This window comes from Ochotona princeps, chromosome 19 (genome assembly GCF_030435755.1).
Source record: "Ochotona princeps isolate mOchPri1 chromosome 19, mOchPri1.hap1, whole genome shotgun sequence".
NCBI classification, from domain to species: Eukaryota; Metazoa; Chordata; class Mammalia; order Lagomorpha; family Ochotonidae; genus Ochotona; species Ochotona princeps.
This window is the reverse complement of record NC_080850.1, coordinates 30,953,042-30,978,347: the sequence shown is the minus strand read 5'-3', so window position 1 is coordinate 30,978,347 and position 25,306 is coordinate 30,953,042. Positions and strand designations below refer to the sequence as shown.

Here is a 25,306-nt window from a genome sequence, read left to right as displayed (position 1 = left end):
TACAGGCAACCACACCCTGGCATTCCATAATGTGTACTGGTTTTGTCTCGAGGTCATCTATTGTTAAATCACAAATCACCTCACATCTCAAGAGGTGGGAAGTTCTGCCATTAGGCAGAGGGGCTGGACATGCAGGATTGACTCACCTCTATTCAGCATGGCATCTGTGAGCCTGGCACCTCAACTGTAGTAACTAGAATGAATGCCAGCTAGGGTAGTGCACCTGGTGCTATCCAGTCAGGGTCATTAGCTTCCCTCTGAGCTTTTTGTCATGTCTGCAAAGGGATAATGTTGGGTTGGGTCAACTTAGACCTTCCCTACAGAGAGGAGCCGTTCAGTTTGGCTGAGTCTCTGGCGGGAAAGGGGTTAGCAGGCTGCTGGGAGGGGCCAGGAGCCACCCGGACTGAAAGCATCCTCGAGTGGGTGCTAACGCAACCTCGGGATTCTTCGCTCTTAGCAGCTGTGTTGGACCTTCTCATTTCCTTCGAAGCTTTAAGTTCAACCCTACTGGGTCACCTATTCCAGTTTCCATGGATTCTTATACTTGCAGTTCATTATCACAGAAAATGGCTGTCTTACCTGCCTCACCCTGACACACATCCAGAAAAGGAAAGCCGCCTGTCCAACCCCTCAGCCGAGATGGTTGAGCCTGCTGGGGTGATGTTGGCAGTGCCACTCTCTTGGGCATGAACACAAGCCTGGCAGCCTCAGAATCATGGGTTTTTGCCATGGTACAGTGTGAGAGTGGAAGGTACCAAGGCTTCCTTTAAAAAAAGAGATTAAAAAAAAAAAACCTTTCTATTTAAATTTGGAAATAATTAGAGATTTATAGAAGCATTGTAAAAACAGTACAAGTAGTTCACTTGTATATCTTTCCATTAGGTTTTCTGAAACTATTCAGCCACAACCCAGTCATCTGTCAAGCTGTTTTATTCCCTGGGCTCAGAGGGCTTGGAGTGTTATCGGGGTCTTACCCTTTTGTGGTCAAAGCAGGCATGATCTTTCTAGCCTAGAGTCTTGGGAAGGAACTAGACGTGTTGACTGCGGGCACTTGAGGAAGGTGGCATTGCTGCAGAATGATATGTGGTGCGGGGAGTCTTCATACACACTATTATCCCCAGTCCTGCCTGTGCCGGCTCTGCTCTGGTCTGTCCATGGACTCATTCTAGTTTTAGAAACATGCCAGAGTAACAGGACTGTTTAAGTGAAAAAACACAACAAAACCTAGTCTCAGTTGGAAAAAGCACTCCGTATATATATTTTTAAAGATTTATTTATTTTTCTTGGAAAGGCAGATTTACGAAGAGAAGGAGAAACAGAAAGGTCTTCCATCTGCTGGTTCACTCACTCCCCTAGTGGCTGCAATGGCCGGAGCTGAGCCTATCCAGGAGCCAGGAGCTTCTTCTAAGTCTCGCATGTGGGTGCAGGGTCCCAAGGCTTTGGGTTGTCCTCCACGGCCTTCCAAGATCACAGACATGAGCCAGTGCCCTTATGGGATCCCAGGGATTGCAAAGTGAGGATTTAGCCACTAAGCTATTACACCGGGCTTGAAGCACTCTATATTTTTAAGGCATGTTCTGTGAGTTGGTTAATAGGTCATAAGAGAAAAAGTTATTCAGTTAAAAAAGATAATGTGTTTGAGAGACAGCGCTCCCATCTGTTAGCTCACTCCAAAAGGGATCTAGTGAATAGGATGGGTCCAGGCTGAAGGTGGGAGTTGAGGACTCCATCTGGGTCTCCCGGGTGAATGACCGTGGCCTGGTGAGCTGAGCTGTCACTCTGCCTCCTGAGGTCTGCTGCAGTAGGTGGCTGGAGTGAGGAGCCAGGGCTGGTTACATTCCTTTGACACCCCTCTCCAGGTGCTAGCTGAACCTTGCCCCACAGAGGTTTCTAATTCTGTCACCAAATTAAAATGATAACCACTCGGATACTGCCAGTCAGCAGCAGCAGGAGCCTCTCAGGATCATCCAGGTTTGTCATGTTCTTATCACAGTATGGCCAGTCAGTGGTGCTTCTTGCTACTCTGCATGACTGTGGCAAAGCCCACTGCGCCCCTGCACTGGCCCTCATCTGTGCCCTCTCGTTTCCTCAGGCCTTGCTGCTGGGACCCAGCCCAGGGTTCCACAGAAATTCTCTAATAACCACCAAATGAAAATAGTTAATTTTTTTTTAAAGATTTATTCATTTTATTACAACCAGATATACACAGAGGAGGAGAGACAGAGAGGAAGATCTTCCGTCCAATGATTCACTCCCCAAGTGAGCCGCAACGGGCCGATGCACGCCGATCCGAAGCCGGGAACCTGGAACCTCTTCCGGGTCTCCCACGCGGGTGCAGGGTCCCAATGCATTGGGCCGTCCTCAACTGCTTTCCCAGGCCACAAGCAGGGAGCTGGATGGGAAGTGGAGCTGCCGGGATTAGAACCGGCGCCCATATGGGATTCCGGGGCTTTCAAGGCGAGGACTTTAGCTGCTAGGCCACGCCGCCGGGCCCGAAAATAGTTAATTTTTTAAGCTACTCTGTAGCACTCTTGTCACTAACACACCCCAAACCAAAACTACCAGTAGTTATGGCAAGATGCCATTTTCCTAGAGGCAGAAGTAGGGTGTGATAAGACGGGATTCGGATCCCCTCACTATTAGCACCAGGACCTCCCCCCAACCCCATCCCAGGCCAGTTAGCTCACAGCATGATCTTTGAGAGTGCCAGGCCCATGGGGGCAGGCTCTTCCGGTCCTTCGTGTCTGCCCCCAGAGCAGTTGGTGTCTGGAGACTCTGCCCGTGGGCTGTGCCAATGGAGATGCGACCCTCACAGAGCTGTCTAGGACTCCACGCTGGGTGCCAGAGCCTCTCGCTGCCTCTACTTGGAGACTGAGTTCTCTGCTTGTGGGTCCAGGTGTCTGGGTTTATGCCTATCCCTCTGGGCTAGTTCTGTGACATCTGGCAGCCATTTGAGGTGAAGTCAGTTCTCCTGTGGCACAGTCCTTTGGGATGCCCCCTTCCCGCCACCCAGCTCAAGTGTCCAACTGGCCTTTGAACTGGATTGCAAAATCTGAGTAGGCGTTACCCAATGACCCTGTTGCAGTCCTTGGTTCTTTGTGATTGCAAAGAACCAAAGGGGAGTGAGTGCGTCTCCAGTCTTCAGACACGCCTTTTCTCTGCCAGAGCCAGGAGAGGCACCTGGGGAGGTGGTGGCGTGGCGTGTTTCTCCTTCTGCACACCCTGTGGTGTCTCAGCTGCTTTCATCAGAGTGAGGACAGGAGCGGAAGGGGATTTAGTGGCCTGGCATTTCTGGCTAATTGGCTTGAGGTATGGAATTACAGCCTTGCTTGTGAAAGCCTTTTGTGTCTTCTTTCATCAGAAATTCCCATCAAGCATTTTCATTGCCCTGGGAAGTCTTCCCAGTGTAGATAAGCCCAGGGCCTTCTTTCGTTGCCAGGTATCGGGTGACAGAATGTCCCGGCAAGGACGCCGCTTGGTGCCAGCAAAAGCCTTGCTGACTTGGGAATCTGCTTAGTTCCTGCATTTTTCTGGGCTTTGGCCTCCCAATTCTGGATCATCATAAACAAAACAAAGATAAATGCACCTTATTCTGTTAGTAGCACCTTGATGGGCAACGAAGAACAATTAGTCCCCCAAGCCATGCACATTTTTTGTATGTTATATTGTAGATGGATGTGGAGATGGGGTATTGGGAAGACAGGAAGCTGGGGGAGGGGGAAGCCAGATGCTGAGAGACACTCCTTATAGACTCCGAGAATTCCCACTGGCCTGGGGCAGCTGGAAAGGCTCCAGCCATCTCTTTGCCTTGTAACTGGTTTCCCTTCTCCTGAGCATGTCCGGGGCCCTCTGTTTCTACCTTGACCCCAGGATGGGTCGCAAGCTTCCTGGGCTCCCTCCGACCTGTTGCTGTCTTCTGGATGGAGGCCAGGCCTGGGTGCTTGCTGTACTTCTGGTAGTTCCTTCCTCTTGGCCTCCTTATGTGTCCTGGTCCCTGCCAGTCTAAGGGCAAGCATTGACTGTTGCAGAAGCGCTCCTCTCTGTTTTGCACTCAGTTTATCCTTGTTTCATCCATTTGACCTTCCATTCTAACAGGTATGTTAGCATATATTCTGCTTGGAATGTCCCTTCAAATCTATGGCCCAAGCAGTGTTTCTGAGGAATCCCTTGGACAAGTGCTCTTAGCTCTCACACAGGAGTAGGCCAGTGCCTTGAGGGTTTTAGCTGGCCTGTCAGGCCTAAGCTCCGCATGGTTTCTGCCCCAGCATAATCAGGGGCAAAGACAGAGCTCTGGTGACTGCAAGGTCTTCAGCTTGGAGAAGATAGGTCTGTCTGCCGTCCATGGCTCAGAAAGGGCTCTCGCATCCCCTGTTCCTTGCCCATCAGAGAGGGATCTCGCGGATGCCTGCTTTGGACAGAAACCACACCTACTCTGTGCATCTCTCTGTTGGCCACTGTCCCGGCTTCTGGGTGACAGGCCAGAGGGGTGACTTCCGGCTCTAGTTGAAGCAGTTACCCCACCTTTCCCAGGACATGGCTGAGTAGGAGCTGTGTTTATGGGTGGACTGTGTAGACGTTTTTCCCTACCCTCCATGATGTTGTTCTAGTCTTGGGATAAAGAACAGCTTTCCAGAAGACCATGAGAGCCCTCCATGGTATGGCCCTGCCACACATTTCTGCGACCATACCAGGCTCCCTGCTCTCCCTTGCCTCCGTGGTCAGGGGACGTTGTTCTCTGCTCTTGGCTCAGGACAGCTAGCCCACATTTCACTCAGGCAGCACTGGGTACCCCCGAGAGGTACCCCCAGCTCACAGTCTGGGCCCTGTGTCTGTCCTTCCTGGTTGCATCTTGATTTGTAATGGGGGGTGTGTGTGTGTGTGTGTATGTGTTTTTAAAGATTTATTTACTAATTTTTAATTGCAAAGTCAGATATATACAGAGAGGAGGAGAGATGGGAAGATCTTCCGTCTGATGATTCGCTCCCCAAGTGAACACAATGGCTGGTGCTGCCCCAATCTGAAGCCGAGAGCCAGGAACTTCCTCTGGGTCTCCCACACGGGTGCAGGGTCCCAAGGCTTTGGGCCATCCTCGACTGCCTTCCCAGGCCGCAAGCAGGGAGCTGGATGGGAAGTGGAGCTGCCGGGATTAGAACCAGCACCCATATGGGATCCTGGGGCGCATTTAAGGCAAGGACTTTAGCTACTAGGCTACCGTGCCAGGCCCGACATGTGCATGTATGTAAGACTTTTATTTGAAAGGCAGGTTGACAGAAGAGAGACAGAGGTCCTCCATCTGCTGGCTTACTCCCCAGATGACCGCAGTGGCTAAAACTGGGTAGATCTGAAGCTGTGAACCTCCTGGATTTCCCATGTGGATGCAGGGGCCCAAACACTTGGGCTATTTTGTGCTGCTTTCCCATGCACATTAGCAGGCAGTCGGATGGGAAGTGGAGCAATCAGGACCCAAACTGATGCTCATATGGTGCCAGTGCTATAGGCCTAACCCACTATGTCATGGTGCTAATCCCCAGTGGTACAGAGTTGATCAGTCATAAAAGTTAGGTCTTCCCCACCATCTGAAAGCTCCATGTTTCATCTGAATGCTGGAGTCCTCAGTCAGTACTTGTCTAGTGCTTAAAAAGGAAGGAGAGTTGAGAGACACACAGGATAGAGAACAGGGAAATGAGAAGCTGCTTTTTTTTCTGTGTTAAGCTCTGGACTGGATTTCACAAAAAGGCTGCTCACACTGCTCTGCTGTCCCCCACCTCCTCTATTTGTTGGTCTGGGGTGTGAATGAAGCATGTGTTACACACCACGGTTGGAGAACTGTTCTAGCTCTGACTGTTGCCACTGTCTCAACCAGCAGCTGAGAGCTGCGCGGAGGGCACCCCTTCCTCTACCCACTGTTGGTCCTTAAAGTGCTAAGGCCAAGGCCAAATGGTCTTTGGCAGTTCTCATGCACCAGGATGCTTGTAGCTATCCACCACTGTCACATAGACACCATGGGGTGCTGGCTGTCCCCTTTTGGGGCCTGAGCATTCTTTCTTTTTTTTTTTTTTTTTTAAAGATTTTTTATTTTTATTGCAAAGTCAGATACACAGAGAGGAGGAGAGACGGAGAAGAAGATCTCCCATCCGCTGATTCACTCCCCAAGCGGCTGCAGTGGCTGGTGCTGCGCCGATCCAAAGCCAGGATCTTGGAGGCTCCTCCGGGTCTCCCACGCAGGTGCAGGGTCCCAAGGCTTTGGGCCGTCTTCGACTGCTTTCCCAGGCCACAAGCGGGGAGTTAGATGGGAAGCAGGGCCACCGGGGTTAGAACTGGCGCCCATATGGGATCCCAGTGCATCCAAGGCAAGGACCCTAGCCTCTAGGCTACTAAACCGGGCGGCTGAGCATTCTTTTTTAGGGAGGCTGTGCTGCAAAGTGCAGGATGTCCGCAGAATCCCTGGCTTCCAGTCGCTAACTGCTGGCTGCCTCTCCTCAGTGCCCCATGTCCTCTGGGGGCCAACATGACCCTCTTTGAGAACTACCACTATGGAGTCTTAATAATTCAAAATGTAAGTGGGCCGTCAAAAGTGAAGGCTTTCTTGATCAGCTTCATCAGCAGCTGAAAAATACAACTTTTTCTGATGACCTGCCAAGGGAGATTGTTCCGGGAACTTGGAAATAGAAAGCCCTCACTCTCAAGCAGCCTGGCTGAGCCGCTGCGCAGCCCCAGGCTGGAAAATGTCCACGCTGGACACCAAACATCAGACTGGAACCCTTAGAGCATGGAGAATTCAAAGCTGAGGGCCCAAGTCCTCCAATATTAATTATTCGTTAAATATTACCGAGTAAGTAATAAATGCTAACTAATAGAGCTGGCGTTTATCCAGGGTTTACTGTGTATCAGTTAACTCAGTCCTCAGGCCAGCCCTCAGAGATCAGTCTTACTAACCGCTCATCAGGTAGGAAGTAAAGAAACCGAAGCAGAGAGGCTGATGTTTTTCCTGGCTGCGCAGGAAGGGGCGGGGCTTAAGTCTGAGGCTGGCCATCTGGGACTGTAGACCCCGTGCTCCCTGGTAACCGCCATTTCCCACACGCTTCCCGAGGCCCCGCTGCCTCTGGTGAGCTTTCTGGTTAGGGCTGGGATTTTTACAGCAACACCTCCGAGTAACTTCAGTTTCCATAGATGGCACAGCCACAGAACCAGTAGCTTAGAAAAGCTATGATGTCGGGGTGATTCCCAGTTCCAACGAAACTGTATCACATAATACAATGTAATCAATGAATAAAAAAAAATAATAAAATATAAAAAAAAAAGAAAAGAAAAGCTATGATGTCTTGCCCACCCGTGGTCCCCAGGCCTCCAACCCAGACAAGTTTTGGAATGTATTATCCAAAAATCAAGTGACTTCCAGTGTAGGAATAAAAGTGTTTTGTTTTGTTTTTCAAAATAAACTCATCTTTTGGGGCAGGTGCTATGTGACACAGTTGGTTAAGCTGCCACTTGGGATGCCCACGGACCATGTAAGAGTGCCTACAATACAGTCCTTCTTCCTCTTCCAATCAAGGTTCCTGCTAACGCATCTGGGAGGCAGCACATGGTAGCCCAAGTACATGGGTCCTGTTAGCCTCATGGGAGACCCTGATAGAGTTCCTTGCTCCTGGCTTTGGCCTGGCCCAAGCTATTTGGGGGCATTTGGGAAATGAACCAGCAGATTCAAGAGATTGCTGTGTACTGAATGCCTTCTGAATATAGTGACAAGCACTGAGACCAGCACGATGGCCCAATTGGCTTAATCCCCACCTACAAGTGCCAGCATCCCTTATGGGCACTGGTTCATGTCCCAGCTGCTCCCTTTCCCATCCAGCTACTTGATATGGCATAGGAAGGCAGTAAAGGACGGCCCAAAGCTTCGGAACACGGCACCTGTATGGAAGATCTAGAAGAAGCTCCTGGCTCCTGGCTTTGGATCAGCTTAGTTCCAGCCATTGCAGTCATTTGGGAAGTGAACTAGCAGGTGGAAGATCTTTCTGTCTCTCCTTCTCTCTGTAAAATCTGCCTTTTCAATTAAAAAAAAATCTTAAATATAAAAAATATGTAGTGATAAGCATTAAATCAAACTACTACTAGTTTGATCTTTAGGTGATTTAAAAAAATTATTGGTACAGCAGACGTACAGAAAGAGAAGGAGAGAGAGTCAGTCTTCCCTCCGTTGGTTCAGTCCCCAAATGACCACAATGGCCAGACCTGGACTGGTTCAAAGCCACAAGCCAGGAGCTGCTTCTTTGTCTGCCATGAGAATAGTGAGGATAGCAAAGGCCCAAACACTTGGGCCGTCCTCTGTGTCTTTCCCAGGCAATGAGCAGGGAGCTGGATGGGAAGTGGAGCAGCTGGGACTTGAACTGGCACTCATATGGGCTGGTGCCACCACACAGGGAGGCTTAGATGAAACATTCTGAGAAAATAAGTAACCTTCCTAAAAGTTTATTGAAATGATAGCTAAGCCATGAATTGAACCCAGGCCTGTCCAGTTTCAAAGTATAATATTATTTTAAATTTATTTACTTGTTTGAAGGGCAGATCCACTGGTTCACTCTGAAAATGGCCACAAGAGCCAGGAACTCCATGCAAGGTTCCCACATGGGTGGCAGGGACTCAGGTCCTTGAGTCGTCTTCTGTTGCTTTCCCAGGCTCATGAGCAGGGAGCTGGATCAGAAGCAGCATAGCTAGGGTTTGAATCAGCACTGCAACATGAGATGCAGGAGGCACACGTGGTACTTAACCCACTACACCACAGCACCTGCCCTTCAAAGCATATTTTAGCCTCCAAGGCTCACTCTCATTCCATTGGAGAATATCCTCCAGACACTTCAAAACAAAGACATGCTGTTAGCGATGGTAAAGGAAGACGTTCCTTCCCTGCTGTCCCTCATGTATAACCCTCTTGAAAAAGCAGGTGAAAATGGCCTTGACTGTGCTGGGGACCTGATGCCAGCTTCTGCTCTCTCTCCACATACTGGTGACATCAGGCCTTCATGTGATAAATGTGGGCAACTAGACCCAGCATTCGCATGACAGTCTTGCTACTAGTGCCTGCTCTCCGTCTCGTGTGTCATGTGGAGACAGTCTGCTTGTGAGGACCCCAGGGAACTGTGGGCTGTCGAAGATGGCCTTGGATTTTTCCATCTCCGTGGTTATCAGGGATCTAATCCATTTTGGGCAAATACTTTATGAAAAACACTCTTTGGTCTTTCTAAAAGCACTTGGAGGTAATGGAGTATGAAAAGGCACCTGCTCTATGCAGATCCAATTTCCTCAGTTGGCTGGGATGTGGCCAGTGCCTGCTGGCTGGGAACAGACCTGGCTGGCCAGGCCTGTGTGACTGGGGAGGCAGATGTGTTTTCACATCTGAATCTACTTCCAGAGCAACTTGCCTTGTTTCTCTTCTCACCCTCCCACCCAGGGGCTGCTTGAGTTTTCTGCTCTGATAATACTCTTAGCTCCATCGCAGAAACACGACACACATTTTCTTGCCCCCATTTACATGGCCTTCTTTAGTTGGGTTTATGTGAGCAGTGAGACACTGGTTTGAGCAAGTAAAAGATTGACTAGCCGAGTTTGGACCCGCCGACCCGCGACCGACGAACAGGCCCCTCGCTTCGCGTGTGCCATGTCTGGTTCCTCCAGCGTCGCTGCTATGAAGAAAGTGGTTCAACAGTTCCGGCTGGAGGCCGGCCTCAACCGCGTGAAGGTGTCCCAGGCAGCTGCAGACTTGAAACAGTTTTGTCTGCAGAATGCTCAACATGATCCCCTGCTGACTGGAGTATCTTCAAGTACAAATCCCTTCAGACCCCAGAAAGTCTGCTCCTTTCTGTAGTCAAACAAATCTATCAGAGGGTTCCTAAACCACTTCTCATTAACCGGTGAATATTCATTCAAGAGAGCTAAATTTGAAGCCTGTACAAAAAGCTTCCCTTAACACATGTGCCATAATATACAAACTTCTACATTGATCAGTCCTTAACATCTACCTCTCTATTTTCATAAATTTCTATTTCACAACGGTAATTATTTTATATACACTGGCAGCAGTAAATAAAATACTTAATATAAATAAAAAAAAAAAAGATTGACTAGGTGAAAGGTACCTATAACAACTAGAAGGTGCGGGGTGGGTGTATGGTAGGTGTAGTCTGAAGGACTGTAGTGAGCCAGCTGCACTCTGCAGAGCAGGTTCACTGCTGTGGGTGGTTAGTTTGGGGGACACCCAGGGTGGCAGGCATCTTCCACCAAGACCCTTGCAGATAGCGGTTGGAATGTTAGCAGTCCCAGGGCCTGTGCACAGTGACGTGGCAGTCACCACACCAGCTGTCTGTGTGGCAGGGTGCCCACAGGTAGCTGGTGCTGTCTTCCGAGTGGCCAGTGTGGTTAGCCACAGGCAAAACCCGAGAAGGAACCTTTTGGAAACCGATCATTTTTTTCATTGTTGGAAGCCTCCCTTGGGGTTTCTTTCTTTTTTTTTTTTTTTTTTCTAAAGATTTATTTATTTTTATTGCAAAGTCAGATATATACAGAGAAGAGGAGAGACAGAGAGGAAGATCTTCCGTCCAATGATTTGCTCCCCAAGTGACCGCTGGGCTTTCCCTTGGGTTTTCAAATAAGTTGTTCTCCGAACTGGCTGCACTAGTAGTCTGGTGCCTTTTGAAAAAAAGCAGGCCCGGCATGGTAGCTTAGTGGCCAAAGTCCTTGCCTTGCACGAGCTGGGATCCCATATGGGTGCCAGTTCATGTCACTGTGGCCCTACTTCCCATCCAGCTCCCTACTTGTGGCCTGGGAAGGCAGTCAAAGACAGCCCAAAGGCTTGTGATCCTGCACCCACATGGGAGAACCAAAAGAGGCTCCTGGCTTTGGATCAGCTCAGCTCTGGCCGTTGTGGCCACCTGGGGAGTGAATCGACGGATAGATCTTCCTCTCTGTTTTTCCTCTCTGTGTATCTGACTTTCCAATAAAAATAAATACTTAAAATTATTGTAAAGCCTACATTCTGTTTGTATGGTGGCTCTCAGAGTCCATGATATGAATGGGATATTACGATAAAAACACTCAAGATGAAGGCAGCAAGGGTTAATGTCTACTGCTGGATTTGGGTTTGGCCTGGCACACAGTAACACAGGTGTGAGGACCATATCCGGAATGATCCATGGGCCAGAAAGCTGGCTGCCTGCTCATGGGAACCCTGCTTTTTCTCTATAGCTACTGCACCTACATTGCTCCCTAGTCTTCACACACAGAAACATGGTCACTTAAAAATAGAATTGTTGAGGCCCGGTGCCATGGCCTAGCGGCTAAAGTCCTTGCCTTGAACGTGCTGGGATCCCATATGGGCGCTGGTTCTAATCCCAGCAGCTCCACTTCCCATCCAGCTCCCTGCTTGTGGCCTGGGAAAGCAGTTGAGGACGGCCCAAAACCTTGTGACCCTGCACCCATGTAGGAGACCTAGAGGAAGTTCCTGGCTCCTGGCTTCGGATTGGCGCAACACCGGCCATTGTGTTCACTTGGGGAGTGAATTATTGGACAAAAGATCTTCCTTTCTCTCTCCTCTCTGAATATCTGACTTTGCAATTAAAATAAATCTTTTATTTATTTTTTTTATTTGAAAGAGTTAGAGAGAGATCTTTCTTTCACTCTCCAAATGGCTGCAACAGCAGGGATGGGCCAGGCCAAAGCCAGAAACTTCATTTGGGTCTCCCACAGGGTCACAGGTTCCCAAGCGCTTGGCCCATCCTCAGCTGCCGTCCCAGGCACATTAGCAGGGAGCTGGATCAGAATCGGAGCAGCAGAGATTCAGACTGGAACCCGCTAGTGTTGGCCCAACCCACCACACCACAATGTTAGTTCCAACATGGCCACTTTTTCTAAATTATAGAAATATCCCTTTATTTCTAGAAAGTAAATAATTCCCACAATTTACTACTCAAAGATAGCAGTTAATATTCTGCTAATAAGTTTGTGTGTGTGTGTGTGTGTGTTAAAACCCTTTTTGAAGTGTAACTGCTGTGTGATTTTCTGTCCAGGGGTTATATTTGCAGCTGAATAAGGCTATATTGAGTGTTGAGTGTTTTTTTTTTCCTTGTTCTATTTTAAATTCAGGTCTATATATTCTCAGCTGCTTCTTGGCCCCTGAAAATATGCAAGGCTTTTGGAGTGGTTACCAGTTTTCACCATTGTATCCATTTCAGTGTTAGTCTCCTGCCATGAACTTCATACTGTTTTTCCCCCTAGTCCAAATATTTCTTGTTTTAAAAAATAGAATGTTTTTTCTTTTAGTCTGCCATTAAGTGAGGTTATAGAATAACAACAGTAGCCATAATGTATTGTTGATTTTGTGCTAACTGCTGCTTAAGGGCTCTCATATAATCTTTCTAACAATCCCAGGAGGTTGGAGCTGCTAGTGTCTTTGTGTCACCGAGGGAGGAATGGAACCACAGGGCGGTATGGACCTTGCATTGGACTTAAGTGGACCCTGTTAGGTGAATGGATATTAAGCACAAACCCTGAATCCAGAGAACCTGTCTCTGTAAGAGCTGGCCCTTGGGGATGCAGAGATGACGGGGTGGGGTGGGGACCAGCTCCTGCCCTGTGAACCCAGCTGACAGCCAGGAGGGGGCTGGAGTGTAGAGGCAGCCCCAGGCAGCAGGCCCTGGTTTGCTGCTCTCCTGGAGGGACGGGATCCCTTCTCTCAGAAGTACTCTAATCAGCGCTCCTGGTGAGTCATATCATTTTGCACCAGGAAGCTGGCTGCTGTGGCTTTGAGAGGAATGTAGTCTCCCCTTCTTTTCTCTTCCTGCCAGGTATCATGACCTTTTCCTCCCTTGATTGAAGGTGACTCACAGATGCAGGCTGGGATCTGGGTCGTAAAGGTGGCACACTCCCATGGTAATTCCAAGCCACCCTCAGCCTTTTAAACATCAGGGGCTTTCCAAAGCTGGGGGAGGGAACAGAGCCCCTCAGCACCACCCCGCATGTACACACAAACACTCTGGGTCTTGTTCTTGCTATTGCACTTGACCTTTCTTCTTGGGCTCCTTGGATGCTCCTGCTTGAAGACCATAGATTGGGAAGAGTCTTGAGAAACTTTTCCTTTTTCCCTTCTTTTTAAAATCAGTGAGAGAGAAAGAGAGAAAGAGAGAAAGAGAGAAAGGGAGAAAGAGAGAGAGAGCGCATCGGAGATCTTCCATCCACTGGTTCATTCCCCAATGACTCAAAGCCGGGAGCTTAGAACTTTATGCAGGTTTCCCATATCGGTGGCAGGAACTCAAGTGCTTGAACCATCCACTGCTGACTTTGGGGATGCGCATTAGCAGGAAGGTAGATTGGAAGTGGAATAGCCAGAACTGGAACCAAGGTAAACCGAGGTAGAGATTTAACTTCTGTGTCAAATACCAGCTCCCATACCCCATTAGACTTAAAAAAAAAAAAAAAAGCATCTGGGATTTTGCTTTTCCATTTACTCTTGAAATGAGTCCATTTGGTTGCTTAGGATATTTTCGGCATGGAGGATTTAATGGAGTGTGTAGAATTGTATTGCTGGTTTTTCTCATAAGTACAAATGGTTTTTTGTTTGTGGGGACCATGTTACTCCCTTCCTTTTGAGCCTCCAGTCACCCAGTACCCTTGGGCAGCCCGTGGGTGACAGCGCCTCCAAGGCTGAGGGCCTGAGGCCTGAAGCTCCAGCTGAGGAGAGTGCTGTGGCCTCCGGGCCCACTCTGCCTGGCCTGGATGAGCAGGAGACATGGAAATGAATGCAAGGGGTTCCTAGTTCCCCAAAAACTCTCCAGTAGTTCCACCTCTGTTCATTCTGTGAGATGGAACAGTGGGGAATCTGTCCACTTCCTGGGCCATCCTGCCTTCTGTCCTTCAGGTCACTGTGTAGGGAGTCCCAAGAAACGCAGACATGTTCATAGTATCTGCTGTCCAGCATGCCCTCCCATGGTCCCTGAAGGCCTCAGTGAGGGGGATAGGTTCTAACCCCCATTTTGCAGGGGAGGAAACTGAAGCTGGAAGAGGTTGTCACACCCTCCAGTGGCAGTGAGTCCCTTAGACATGCAGCTTTGGCACCAGCTGTCATGTCTGCACTGTGTTCCTTGGCGGAACAAGCCTGTGAGGCTGGGTCTGCTTGTGCTGCGATAGGCACAAGCAGTGGCGGCAGCAGCGGTGCAAGCAGCTGGACTAAACGCACACCAGGCCCAGTGAGCTCCAGGCTGGGCTCTCAGAGCTTGCTGAGGGTGCTCTGCTCAGTCTCCTGTTTCCCCCTAAGTAAACCAGCAGTGCTATAAATAAATGCACCACTTGAGGCAGCTGAATTCTGCTCAGTGGCTGGGGATGGATCAGGTGTCTTGTGGCCTTGCTGGCTTTCAGGAGGCTCCCTACGTGTCTGCTCCACTGAGGAGGCCAACCCTGCTCACTTTTCTACCTCAGGGTTTTTTTACCAGCAGGATTAGCCTGCTGCAGCAGAAAGGGAATGAATTGTGACTTTCTTGACTTGGTGTCAGTGACAAGCTGGCCGGACAGATTGAGTTGCCCCTGGAAGGAAGTTGTTTCCTGAAACTCCGCCTCCCTCTCCCAGGCTAATGGTGTTCTCATGGTCCTGTGGGCCAGGCCACCCGATTCTCTCCCTTTCTCCACTGGCAAGTCCCTGGCCTCATATTTGCCTGGGAAGGGCGTGTCTCCATGAATGCTGTGGTGGTTGACTGGGTAGATGTCCTGTCGGAGCAGGGCTGCCACAAATAACTTGGCAGAACCCAGGCACTCCACACTGGTTCTTTACAAGTCCACAAGGGTGGCCTTTGTTCCTCAGTCGATGAGCTCTGGGCTTGTGGAGGAGCAAGGAGGGGTGTAGCAGAATTCTTTTATTTTTTCTAAGATTTATTTTTATTGCAAAATCAGATATACAGAGAGAAGAGACAGAGAGGAAGATCTTCCGTCCAATGACTCACTCCCCAAGTGACTACAGTGGCCGGTGCTGCGCCGATCTGAAGCTAGAAACTAGGAGCTTCTTCTGGGTCTCCCACGCGGGTGCAGGAACCCAAGACTTTGGGTCATCCTCGACTGCTTTCCCAGGCCACAAGCAGGGAGCTGGATGGGAAGTGGAGTTGCCGGGATTAGAACCAGCGCCCATATGGGATTCCAGCACGTTCAAGGCGAGGACTTTAGTGCTAGGTCACCGCACTGGGCCCAGTAGAATTCTTAAGAGTCAGCCTTGGTGGGCCTGGTGCGACAGCCTAGTGGCTAAATCCTCATCTTGAATCTGCTAAGATCTCATAGGTGCTGGTTTCCCTGCTTGTGGCTTGGGAAAGCAATTGAGGATGGCCCAAAGCCTTGGGACCCCGCAACCTAGTGGGAGACTTGGAAGAAGCTTTGGATCAGCTCAGCTCTGGCCATTGTGGCCACTTGGGTAATGAACCAATGGCCATAAGATCTTTCTCTCTCTCTCCTTGTCTCTGTAAATCTGCCTTTCCAATAAAATAAATAAATAAGTAAATCAAAAATAAAGTTGGCCTTGAATCACCTTCTCTCTGGCTTCATGGACAATGGCCATGCTTCCATCTCCTGGCCTCAGAACTCGTTGCGCTTGTTCTTGGGAGGAAAGGCAACAATTTTTACTGTGGTGAAATTAGGCCTTTCTCGCCAAGGAGGAAAGAAACTACCTGGGTTGTTTTGGCATAAATCTATCTGGAGGAGCTGTTAATCGGTAACCCAGAAATCTGGTGCAAGTAGAAGCCAGTTGTGGGCTGTATACCTAAGATAAATCATGCTTTGTGTGCGGTAAAAACGATATGGAAGTGTTTGCCTTCTGAGAAAATGCGGCAGCAGGTACTGTTTGAGGGAGCACTGCTGGGGCCGGCTCCCCGCATGAGTCAGGCGCCCACTGCCGATGACACAGCAATCTGTGCCTGTCTGTGCCCGGATGCTGCGTCACAGAACCCAGTGGGTCCTCTCTTGTCTGATCTCTGCCCATTTAGGCACCAGCTTATCTCAGGGTAACCTCTCCTTTTTTATTTTTCTGTAATCCAGAGCCCCCAACCCAAAAATGGCCATTCCCCAGATTCGTTTTCTAAAATCATGAAAGCAGTTGTCTTACACTCCAGGAGCCGCTGGCGCTGGGGCTCTGTGGATTCTGCATCGCTTTCTCTGTCTGGCTCACCCTCACCTTTTCTCCCTTTGCTTTGTTTGCATGGTTCCCTGGCTCAGAACTGGCAGGACATGAAATAACTGCTTGGGCTTCCAACATGCTCGCTCCCATCCCGTGCTGGGACCAGAAGAGTTGCTGGTGGAGAGTCAGTGCTCTTCCAGTGGTGCCCATTGCCTGCTGGTTCGCTCAGTAGTCATTGTTTATATTGTTTATCCTGAAGCAGCCCTGAAAAGTAAGAAATAAGACCCTGGAAGTTGGCAGGAGACATCCTCCTGCCATGGCTTATTGAAGGACCCACCCTGATGCTGAATTCCAGTTGTTTTTGATCAGTCTTGCCTGATTTGGTGCTTGACCATGAACTTCCTCATGTGGGGCTTGATTTCTTCTTCCTGAGAGGTTGGTGAGCTTCCTGGGACAAGAAGTGAGCAGGGCCAGTGGGAGGGAGACGGAGCAAAGCGTGGGCAACAATGTGATGCCTGTCTCCCTCTACACAGGGATAGCATGTGGGAGACAGGTGGAACATCTGGAAGAACCCAGGTGCCGGGAGGATGGGTGCATGCACAGGGAGGAGGAACTTATTTGTTTGGGTGACCACGATGTGCCTCTGGCTGGCAGGAGGCCAGGCTGGCCCCGGGGATGGCAGGGTTGGTTCCTGCTACCAACCCCAAAAGAGTGGAAGTGGCTGCTGGAACAGCATGTCCCTGAGCCACCGGCGTGTGGGACTGTGACTGCTGCCAGGCTCAGCTTCAGTGTCTGCCCTCTCCAGAGTGTGAGGTGCCCTGGAATCCTCATGCATATGCAGAGGATTACAGAAATGCAGGTGCCCATGTGTGGGCAAAATACTCCTAACTCAGGATTTGCTAGTTTAATCCTTCACGCTCTTGGTCCGTATGGCACTAGGTGCATTCCTGCTGTTGTGCAGTGCTCATTACTGAGGCGCCAAAGCTCTTTCCGTCTTCTTCTCAGACTCTGCACCTGCTGATCAACAACTTGCCCGGCCCATCCCCCGGACCCTGGGGAACACAGGGACTCTGAGGCCTGCTGTTTGCCGCTCTGTAACTGTTTTTCTTTCTTTCAGTGTTAACGTCTCCAAAGTTCACCAGCATTATAGCCAGTATCAGAATTTCCTTCCTTTTTTTTTTTAAAAAAAGTTATTATTATTTAAAAATTTTTTATTGATTGATTTTATTGGAAAGTCAGATGCACAGAGAGAAGATGAGACAAAGATCTTCCATCCACTGGTTCACTTCCCAAGTGGCTGCAACAGTCAGAGCTGAGCCAGTCTGAAGCCAGGAGCCAGGAACCTCCTCCAGGTCTCCCACACGGGTGCAGGGTCCCAAGGCTTTGGGCCGCCCTCTACTGACTTCCCAGGCCACAACAGGGAGTTGGGTGGGAAGTGTGGCAGCCGATACGTGCAAGGCAAGGGGACTCTAGCCACTAGGCTACTGTGCCGGGCCCGAATTTCCTTCCATTTAAGACTGAATATGTGTCTATCACATTTTGTTAATTTGTTCATCCGGTGACACTTGGGTTGAGTCTATCCTTGTCTCATGTAAATGATGCCCCATGAATGTGGGTGTACACATACCTGTACTGTTCTTGCTCTCAGTTCTTTGAGGGCAGGACTTTAAATCATGGGGTGCAAGATGCCTGTGAAGGTTCATTTCTGATGAATCACCTTTCTCCCCAGAGGGCTAGACTCACCCAAGTCAGCTTTGCTCATTGTCTAATTTTAGACTCTAGCGTGACCACCTGTGGTGACTCCTAAGTTCGCACTTCGTTTTGATATTTGATAGGCTTTCACCGCATGGGAAATTCCAGCTTTCTATATAACTTTTCCCTGACTACACTTTAGTTAGCCCTTGTTTCCTAACTGTAGGGCACCCTTGTCACTCTGGTGAGCACCTTACTACAACTGTCTTGCTCTGGGAGCACAAACCCTTGCTGGCTTTGCCCTTCTCTCTCCCGGCTGGCCGTGGGCTGCTCGTGGGCTGGTCATCCAGCCTCATTCCCAGGCCTGGTTCCATTTCGGGACTTAACGCCCTGAGCCTACTGACATCCGAAGCTGCAGGGGCCACATGTGGCAGCTCTGCAGGCATGGCGAGATCCCTGGTGTCTGCAGGCTCTTGTTATCTGCTTTGGTTTCTTGCAGTTCTTACATGACCACTTTTCTTAGGAGAGTGAGATGTGCAGATGCTGTGGCATAGGATCTGATTCTCTCTTTACGAGCAGTGGAAGATGGTCCTAGCGCTTGGGGTCCTGCACCCCCAAGGGAGACGCAGATGGAGTCAGGCTACTTCAGTCTGGTCCAGCCCTGACTCTTGTGGCCATTCAGCAAGTGAACTGGTGAATGGAAGATTATCTCACTCTTTCTGTGTTTTTTGTCTCTGACATTCTGTCTTTTGAATAAGTAAAATACATTTTTTAAAGAATAAATAAGTATGTCCCTGCCTCATGGCTCTATTTTAATAGGGATGTCTTTAATAGGCTCTATTTTAATAGGGATATTCTTTTTTTTAAGATTTATTTATCTTTATTGGAGAATCAGATTTACAGAGAGAAGGAGATAGAGAAAAAGCTTTTCCATCCGCTGGTTCACTCCCTAAGTAGCCGAAATGGCCTTAGCTGAGCTGACATGAAACCAGGAGCTTCTTCCAGGTCTCCCACATGGGTGCAGGGTCCCAAGGTTTTGGGCCGTCCTCCACTGCCTTCCCAGGCCACAAACAGGCAGCTGGAAGGGAAGTGGAGCAGCCGGGATTAGAACTGGCACCCATAGAGGGTCCCAGTGTGTGCAATGCAAGGACTTTAGCACTAGGTTACTGCACTGCCCCTGTGTTGATAATTCTAAGGTGGCCTTTGAATGATGGCTGTTGCAGTGGCTGGCGAGGATTCAGTCAGCTTTGCCAACTGGTGCAGGCCAGGAAGGCCTCTTCGAGGAGCCACCTGGAGATCCTCTGTGATGCCTCTGTTCTGTCCTTGGAGCAGGCTCTTAGGCTGTTGTCTCTTCCCTTGCTCTGGCACATGGCTGCTGGGACAGGGACAGAGAAAGAGCAGGTGAGATTTTTGTTGCCTGTGCATTTTCTTCTTTGGGACTTTGCTGCACACACCACTGTCAACTGTGTTTTTCTGTATTGTAGTAAGGATTTGTTGGCAGAGCAGGAGAGCGAGTGAGCAAGCGAGCAAACAAGAGAGAACCTTTCATCCACTGCTTTGCTCCTCAAATGGTTGCACAGCCAGGTCTGGGCCAGGCTGCAGTCAGGAGCCACTAACTCCATCCAGAATTCCCAGATGGGTGGCAGGGACCCCAGGCTCTTGGGGCCAGCCTCTGCTAGCTTCCCAGCTGCATCAGTAGGAAGCTGGGTTGTAAGCAGGATAGTGTGGGCTTGACCCAGCAGGCCCTGATTCCCTAACCCACTGCATCGCCATGCCTACCCCTCAATCCTACCTCTTACAGGTGAAGAAACCACAGGGCTTGGAGAGGCTATCGGGATGGTGCAAGTCCAGGGTAGGGCTGAACCAAAAAGGAAGGAGGGTCAGGTGGGTGAGTTGCATGGGCTGAGAAAATGGACTAGAATGCGCCTAGTTTGGGGGCCACCCTGGTATTTCTCAGGTCAGACAGCAGAACTGCTGCTTCTTGGCAGGGCAGAAGACCTGTATGGGTGGCTTGTACTGCTGGGTCTCTGGCCTGCACCTAGTGTGGCGGAGGGGGCACTCAGCCATCTGCCAGTCCTGGGGCAGAGACAGGGATGACATCATTGCCAGGACTTGCAGCTGGACTGGTTCCTGGAGGTGGGCTGGCGCCTGTGCTAGCAGGTGTCATGACCTATTTAGGACTGGCAGGTGGTCTGAAACTCCATGGGGTTTCCTGCTGGGGTGGCCACAGGCCTTCAGTGGTAGAGTAAGTTGTTCTTGGGCATAGGCCTGGCAGTCAGAAGTGAATGTGTGTCTGGTGCCCTCTCCAATCACTCTCCCCTCTCATGCAACATCTCCCTGTGCCTGGGCACTTAAGCTATGCGAATGATCGAGGATGAAGGAAAGTTGCTGGAGGCTGTGCACACAGTGACTGCCTGTTCCCTGCCACCTGCATTCTTATGCTTTCCTACCGGGGATCCCTTAGGGACAGAAGCTGGCTCTGTTCATTGTCCCCTTCCCTCCTGGTGGCTTTAGGCACATTCCCTCGTGATCATGCAGGCCTCTTGCTGTTATACCAGCCTGTGCACCCTGCTTCCCAGCCTCATGAGTACTTCCCCAGCATCCCCATGAGTACTTTATAACACAGCAGACTGAACCCGAGATACCCTCTGTCATGCCCCACCTGACATGGCCAGTGAGGGAGGGCCCTGTGCTTGAAATCGCCATGACATCTGCAATCCTGATGGTGATGCTTCACGCTCAAGTGGCATGGAGTGACATTGGGAGCTGGGACCTGATTGGGAACATATCCACCTACTCACAGTTGCGGTTTACAAGGGTCCCTTCCCTGCTTTTCTCGGATCCTCCCAAGGCCAGATAAGGGCCCACACGCCGCCTCCCCTTCCTCCCCACCCACTACTTCCAGCTGAACCTTGGGTCCCTGGGAAGAGTCTTGGCACAGCTGGGGCCCTGCTTTGTGAAAGTGTTGCATACAGAGGCCTTCTGAGAATAGAGCCAGTATTGTCACTGGTTGTTGCAAGGTGGGGCAGCAGGTGTGCCCTCTCACTGACATTGACCTCTCCTGTGCCTGCATGGTGCCAGCCTGTACCCACTGCCAGGACCTGCTGATGCGTTCAGTATTGCTGGGCCTTTGGGGCAGCCTCTGGGAGTCTCCAGTTCCATTACACCACTGCTACTGGTCCTGAGTTTTGTGTAGCGTGCAGCTCTGAGCCCTCTCATCCCTACATCTAGGTCCTGGTGGCTGAAGCACAGAGGAATTCCCTCCCCTCCCCGGCCCAAGGTCATTCTTCCCCTGGGACTGTTAGTCGGGTCCTGGCCTTCCGACACTGCATGTGTCTAGGATTGTGTTGTGTGACTCAGAGAAGAGGCACTGGCCCTGAAGTCAGAACGCCAAGCAGGCTCCTGGAAGCTACTGCACTGGCTGTGCTAAGCAGCAGCCTGTCTTGGGCAGCAGCTCAGCCTGATCCAGGTCCTGTTATGCAGGGAGATTGACTCAGGGGCATTAGGGTTGTGGAATTTGGCCAGACACAGCCCTGCGTGTCCATGGAACATGTGTGCACTGTCTGAGAAGCCAGGGGTAGGAGCCTAAGTCGTTGTGAGCTGAGGGTGACATATTGGGGTGAGGTGTGGAACAGTGGGCAGATGCTCCCTGGGTGCCAGGAGAGGGACCGAGTGAGCGCCCACTGTCACCAGACCTCAGACAGACTTTGAGCCCTCCTCTGTGAAAGGAACACACGCTCTGTAAGAGTACAAGGCTTGGGATTGCACTGTGATGGTGGAGAGGCTGGGTGTGGGAGCCCTGGCTGGGAGGCCTCAGTCCCAAATCCCCACTGTCTCGGGTGACGCTGTGGGGCCCAATGGAAGGCGGCTGGCAGAGGAGAAATGTGGAGGAGGCATTTCCAGCCTGCGGCCTGAGCCAAATCTGGGGTCACTGTTGCTTGTGTAGAGAGAAGATCCAGGGCAGGGTGTGCACTGCTGTTGGGGCCAGGTGAGCAGGTCTGGAGTTCCTGAGTAGGGTCCCGTGGAGGTGGCAGGGTGGACGGCAGCAGAGAACCAAGGGGCTCTGCTCAGGCTCACCACGAGGGGGAGCCAAAGAGCCTGGCGAGGACCTCCAGCAAATACCGGCTCTCTTCAGGTCCCGTCTCAGGTGGGCTCCGGCCACCTGCCCACAGCCAGGAGATGAGGAAGGAGGCTGGCCTAGCCGGGTATGTGAGCAATGTCACTGCAGAGGGAGGAGAGCGCTGGGAGGTGGGAAACTGGCTTTACCCATGGAGAAGGGGGCAGCCTCAGGAGCACCCACCATGGGGACAGCTCTAGTTGGGAGGATGGGGGTTTGATGGTGCCTCTAACCTGCACATGTGCCAGGTAGGTGTGCTGGTACTCACCTGTGGTGACAAGCCACAGTGAGGCTCGAAGGGAGTCAGACTTACGTTCTTGAATGTCAAGAGTTACAGAGAGGAGGACAGAGAGAGGGGTCTTCATACACTGGTTATCTTCTCAAATGGTCTCAATGGCTGGAGCTGGGCCAGTCTGAAGTCAGGAACCAGGAGCTGCTTCTGGTCTCCCACATGCATATAGGGTCCCAAGGATCTGGGCCACCCTCTGCCACTTTCTCATATCGTAAGCAGGGAGTTGGATGAGAAGTGGAGCAGCTGGGACATGAGCTGGTACTGGTAATGGGATGCTGCTGCCACAGCAGAGGATTAAGCTGCTATGCCGTGGCACCAGCACTAGGAACTGGATTTAAGACTTATCTGATGGGGCCCAGGGGACGGATGAGGCTGGGTGTGACACAGGGTAGATGGAATTGGCTGGCTAGAATGCCAGGTCACATTGACTTGGAGCCAGTTCAGGGCTGAGGCTGGGGCCCCTGAAGCTGGGAGCCTGGGCCGTGCAGTGCTGGCTGCCCCCTAGAGCTGGCACCTGGGGACCAGCTCAGAGGGGCCTGGAGTGCCCAAAAGCCAGACAGGCTCTTTGTCCCTGCCTCCCAACACAGGAACCTGGCAGGGCTGCCAGGGCACAGTTTCCATTCCGGCTCGGGAATCTGACAAGCATGGGTTTGCACAAACATGGAAAATGCAAAGAAAGCTCTTCCCCTTGCTGACTTCCAGAAACTCTGTGTGTCTCTGTAATTAAACAAAAAGGCTGTCACATACCTTGCTGTCACCTTTCCAATTACTGGCCATGTGAGAGGCCACCCAGTTGCTTTGGGTCACTGTGTGGTACTGTGTTAGGCGGGAAGCCTCAGCCAAGCTGACCGGCCTCTGGGTCACAGTCACTGAGGCTGTTGCTAGTGGGGGATTTTGACATGGCAGCACATGCTCTCTGCACACAGGGCCTTCCATTTCTGGAGGACAGATTTTCAGAATTCATGTGTCTCCCCACATCAGCGCCCTTTCAGAGAGTATCTATGAATGCGTACCCCATGGCAGTGCTAGGGCATTGCCAGGGCTGTCGTGAGGAGTCAATGGGGTGCTGACTGCAACTACTACCTGCCACCTTAGGCTCTGGGAGGGAGATGGGGGGAACCAGGACCACCCTGCAAACAGGAGTCACCTTGAGCTGCCTCAGAGGTGCTGGGTTGGATGTCCAAAAGGAGACTGGAAACAGTGCCCTGCCAGCCCCTGAGCACCTGTGCATGGCAGGCACTGGTGCAGGGCGAGGGGGCAGGGAGCCAGGTGGGCACAGCGCCCACCTGCCCTCCTAGAACACAGTGTGGCGAGTCCCCTGGGAATGTGGGGCATGTGGGGGCAGCCAGGCTGGGGCCCCTCTGACCAAGTCTCTCTCTCCTTGCCCGCCCCCCTCCGTCCCCAGTGTACGTGTTGGAACAGGAAAGGAAGACGACCCACGACGGCTGCCAGGCCGCGCTGGCCGCATGCTGGGCCGCGCTCTGCTGCTGCTGCCTCATGGACCAGCTGGACTTTTGAGCAGCCAGGCCCCGACAGCCCATTCCTACCCGCTCCCTCCTGCTGCAATAAACCACCAGGGCTGCATACAGTTTCCAGTTTTATTTTTCCTTTGAGAAATAGACCATAGGTTTTTGAATCTTGGTACCTGGGGTAGGCATGATGATCTGTCAGTACTTGAATGTGTCTTCCTTGATGATGAAGTGGCCTTGAACCTTAAACATGCATGTGTCTGGCAGTTTGTACATCTTGTGAATCACTCAAACAGTCTTAGGTTTTTTTTTTCCTGGTTTACTTTTTCCTACCAATTTGCAAGGAGTCTTCATATATTCTGCATACTAATATTGGTCAGTTTTCTAGGCTTATAAATATCTTCTTCCCATCAGCTGTTTCAGCCTTTTTATAACTTTTTTTTAAAGTGTAAAAGTGTTTTAGTGTCTTAGGTGATGATTGGTCTTCCACTACTGTTTCCTATGTGTTTGTCTATGGAAACCAGGTTATTCCAAGGTCATAAAGCTAAGACTACATTTTCTTCTGAACTGCGGTCCATCCAGAGTTTGGTCCACCTGCATGTATTCTGAATCATGATGTAGAACGAGGCTTGAGCCTCACATCCGGATCAGGGAACTGAGTGGGGGAAAAAAACCTCGGACTCACTTCTTCCTGCCAGGCCTTGCCAGCACAGGTTTTGTCTGGAACTGGACACGTCAGGGCCGCCCAGCTCTGCAGCAGCCGACACCGCCCGGGCGACCCTCACTTCACTGCAGGTTTTTGTTGTTTTGTTTTGTTTGTTTGATTGGTTTTCAGGGCTGGCGTTGTGGCTCAACAAGCGCCGGCATTCCTCATGGGTGCTGCTTTGTGTTCCAGCTGCTCCACTTCCTACCCAGCTTCCCGCTTAAGGGCTGGGAAAGCAACAAAGGCTGGTCCCAACGCCTTGAGATCCTTCACCTTGGGACTTTGTGCACCCAGGGAGACCCAGAAGAGGCTCCTGGCTCCTGACTTTGGGTCAACTCTGCTCTGGCTGTTCTGCCACTTAGGGAGTGAACCAGCGAATGGAAGAGCTTTCCCTCTCTGTAAAGATCTGCTTTTCCAATAAAAATGAATAAATCTTTTTTTTAAAGCCAGGAGTTTGATTCAGGTTTCCCACATGAGTGCAGGAACCCAAGGCCTTGAGTCACCCTCCTCTGCTTTCCCAGGCCAAAAGTAGAGAGCTGGACCAGAAGTGGATCAGCCAGCACATATCCCAGTGCTCATGCTGGATGCTGGCACTTGAAAGTGGAGGATTGATGTGCCACACCACCGTTCCAACCCCTTCACTTCAGTTTTCATGCTACCTGGAGATGGTGCCAGTGCCCATAGGTTGTGGGCACAGCTTCCATGAGTGCAGCTCTCATTTAGGTGCTGCTGGCCTGTGCCCCTGACCTGCTAGAAAGTGGGGTTCCTGCCACCCCTTCTTGAGGTCACTAAAGGTACCTGAAGAACTCCCAGAACCCAGGGAAACATGCTTGCTAGTTGGCTGTACAGGACCCCCTGGGGGACAGAAAACGAGGTGCACGGGGGAGGGCACGCG

General features: G+C 50.9%; 1 protein-coding gene and 1 long non-coding RNA gene across 2 annotated transcripts in view; both read left to right on the top strand.

The window, feature by feature from the left end:
- LOC131482604 (uncharacterized) overlaps positions 1-25,306 on the top strand; it is a 62,470-nt gene that overhangs the window by 27,072 nt on the left and 10,092 nt on the right. The gene's annotated exons all lie outside the window — the stretch shown is intronic.
- Positions 9,603-9,996, top strand: LOC101521396 (guanine nucleotide-binding protein G(I)/G(S)/G(O) subunit gamma-5). The gene has a single exon (XM_004586474.4). The coding sequence runs from the start codon at positions 9,656-9,658 to the stop codon at positions 9,860-9,862; it is 207 nt and encodes a 68-aa protein (XP_004586531.2). The 5' UTR covers positions 9,603-9,655; the 3' UTR covers positions 9,863-9,996.

Excerpts from the sequence above, each read along its gene's own strand:
- LOC101521396 (XM_004586474.4), top strand. The coding sequence starts at position 9,656 with ATGTCTGGTTCCTCCAGCGTCGCTGCTATGAAGAAAGTGGTTCAACAG.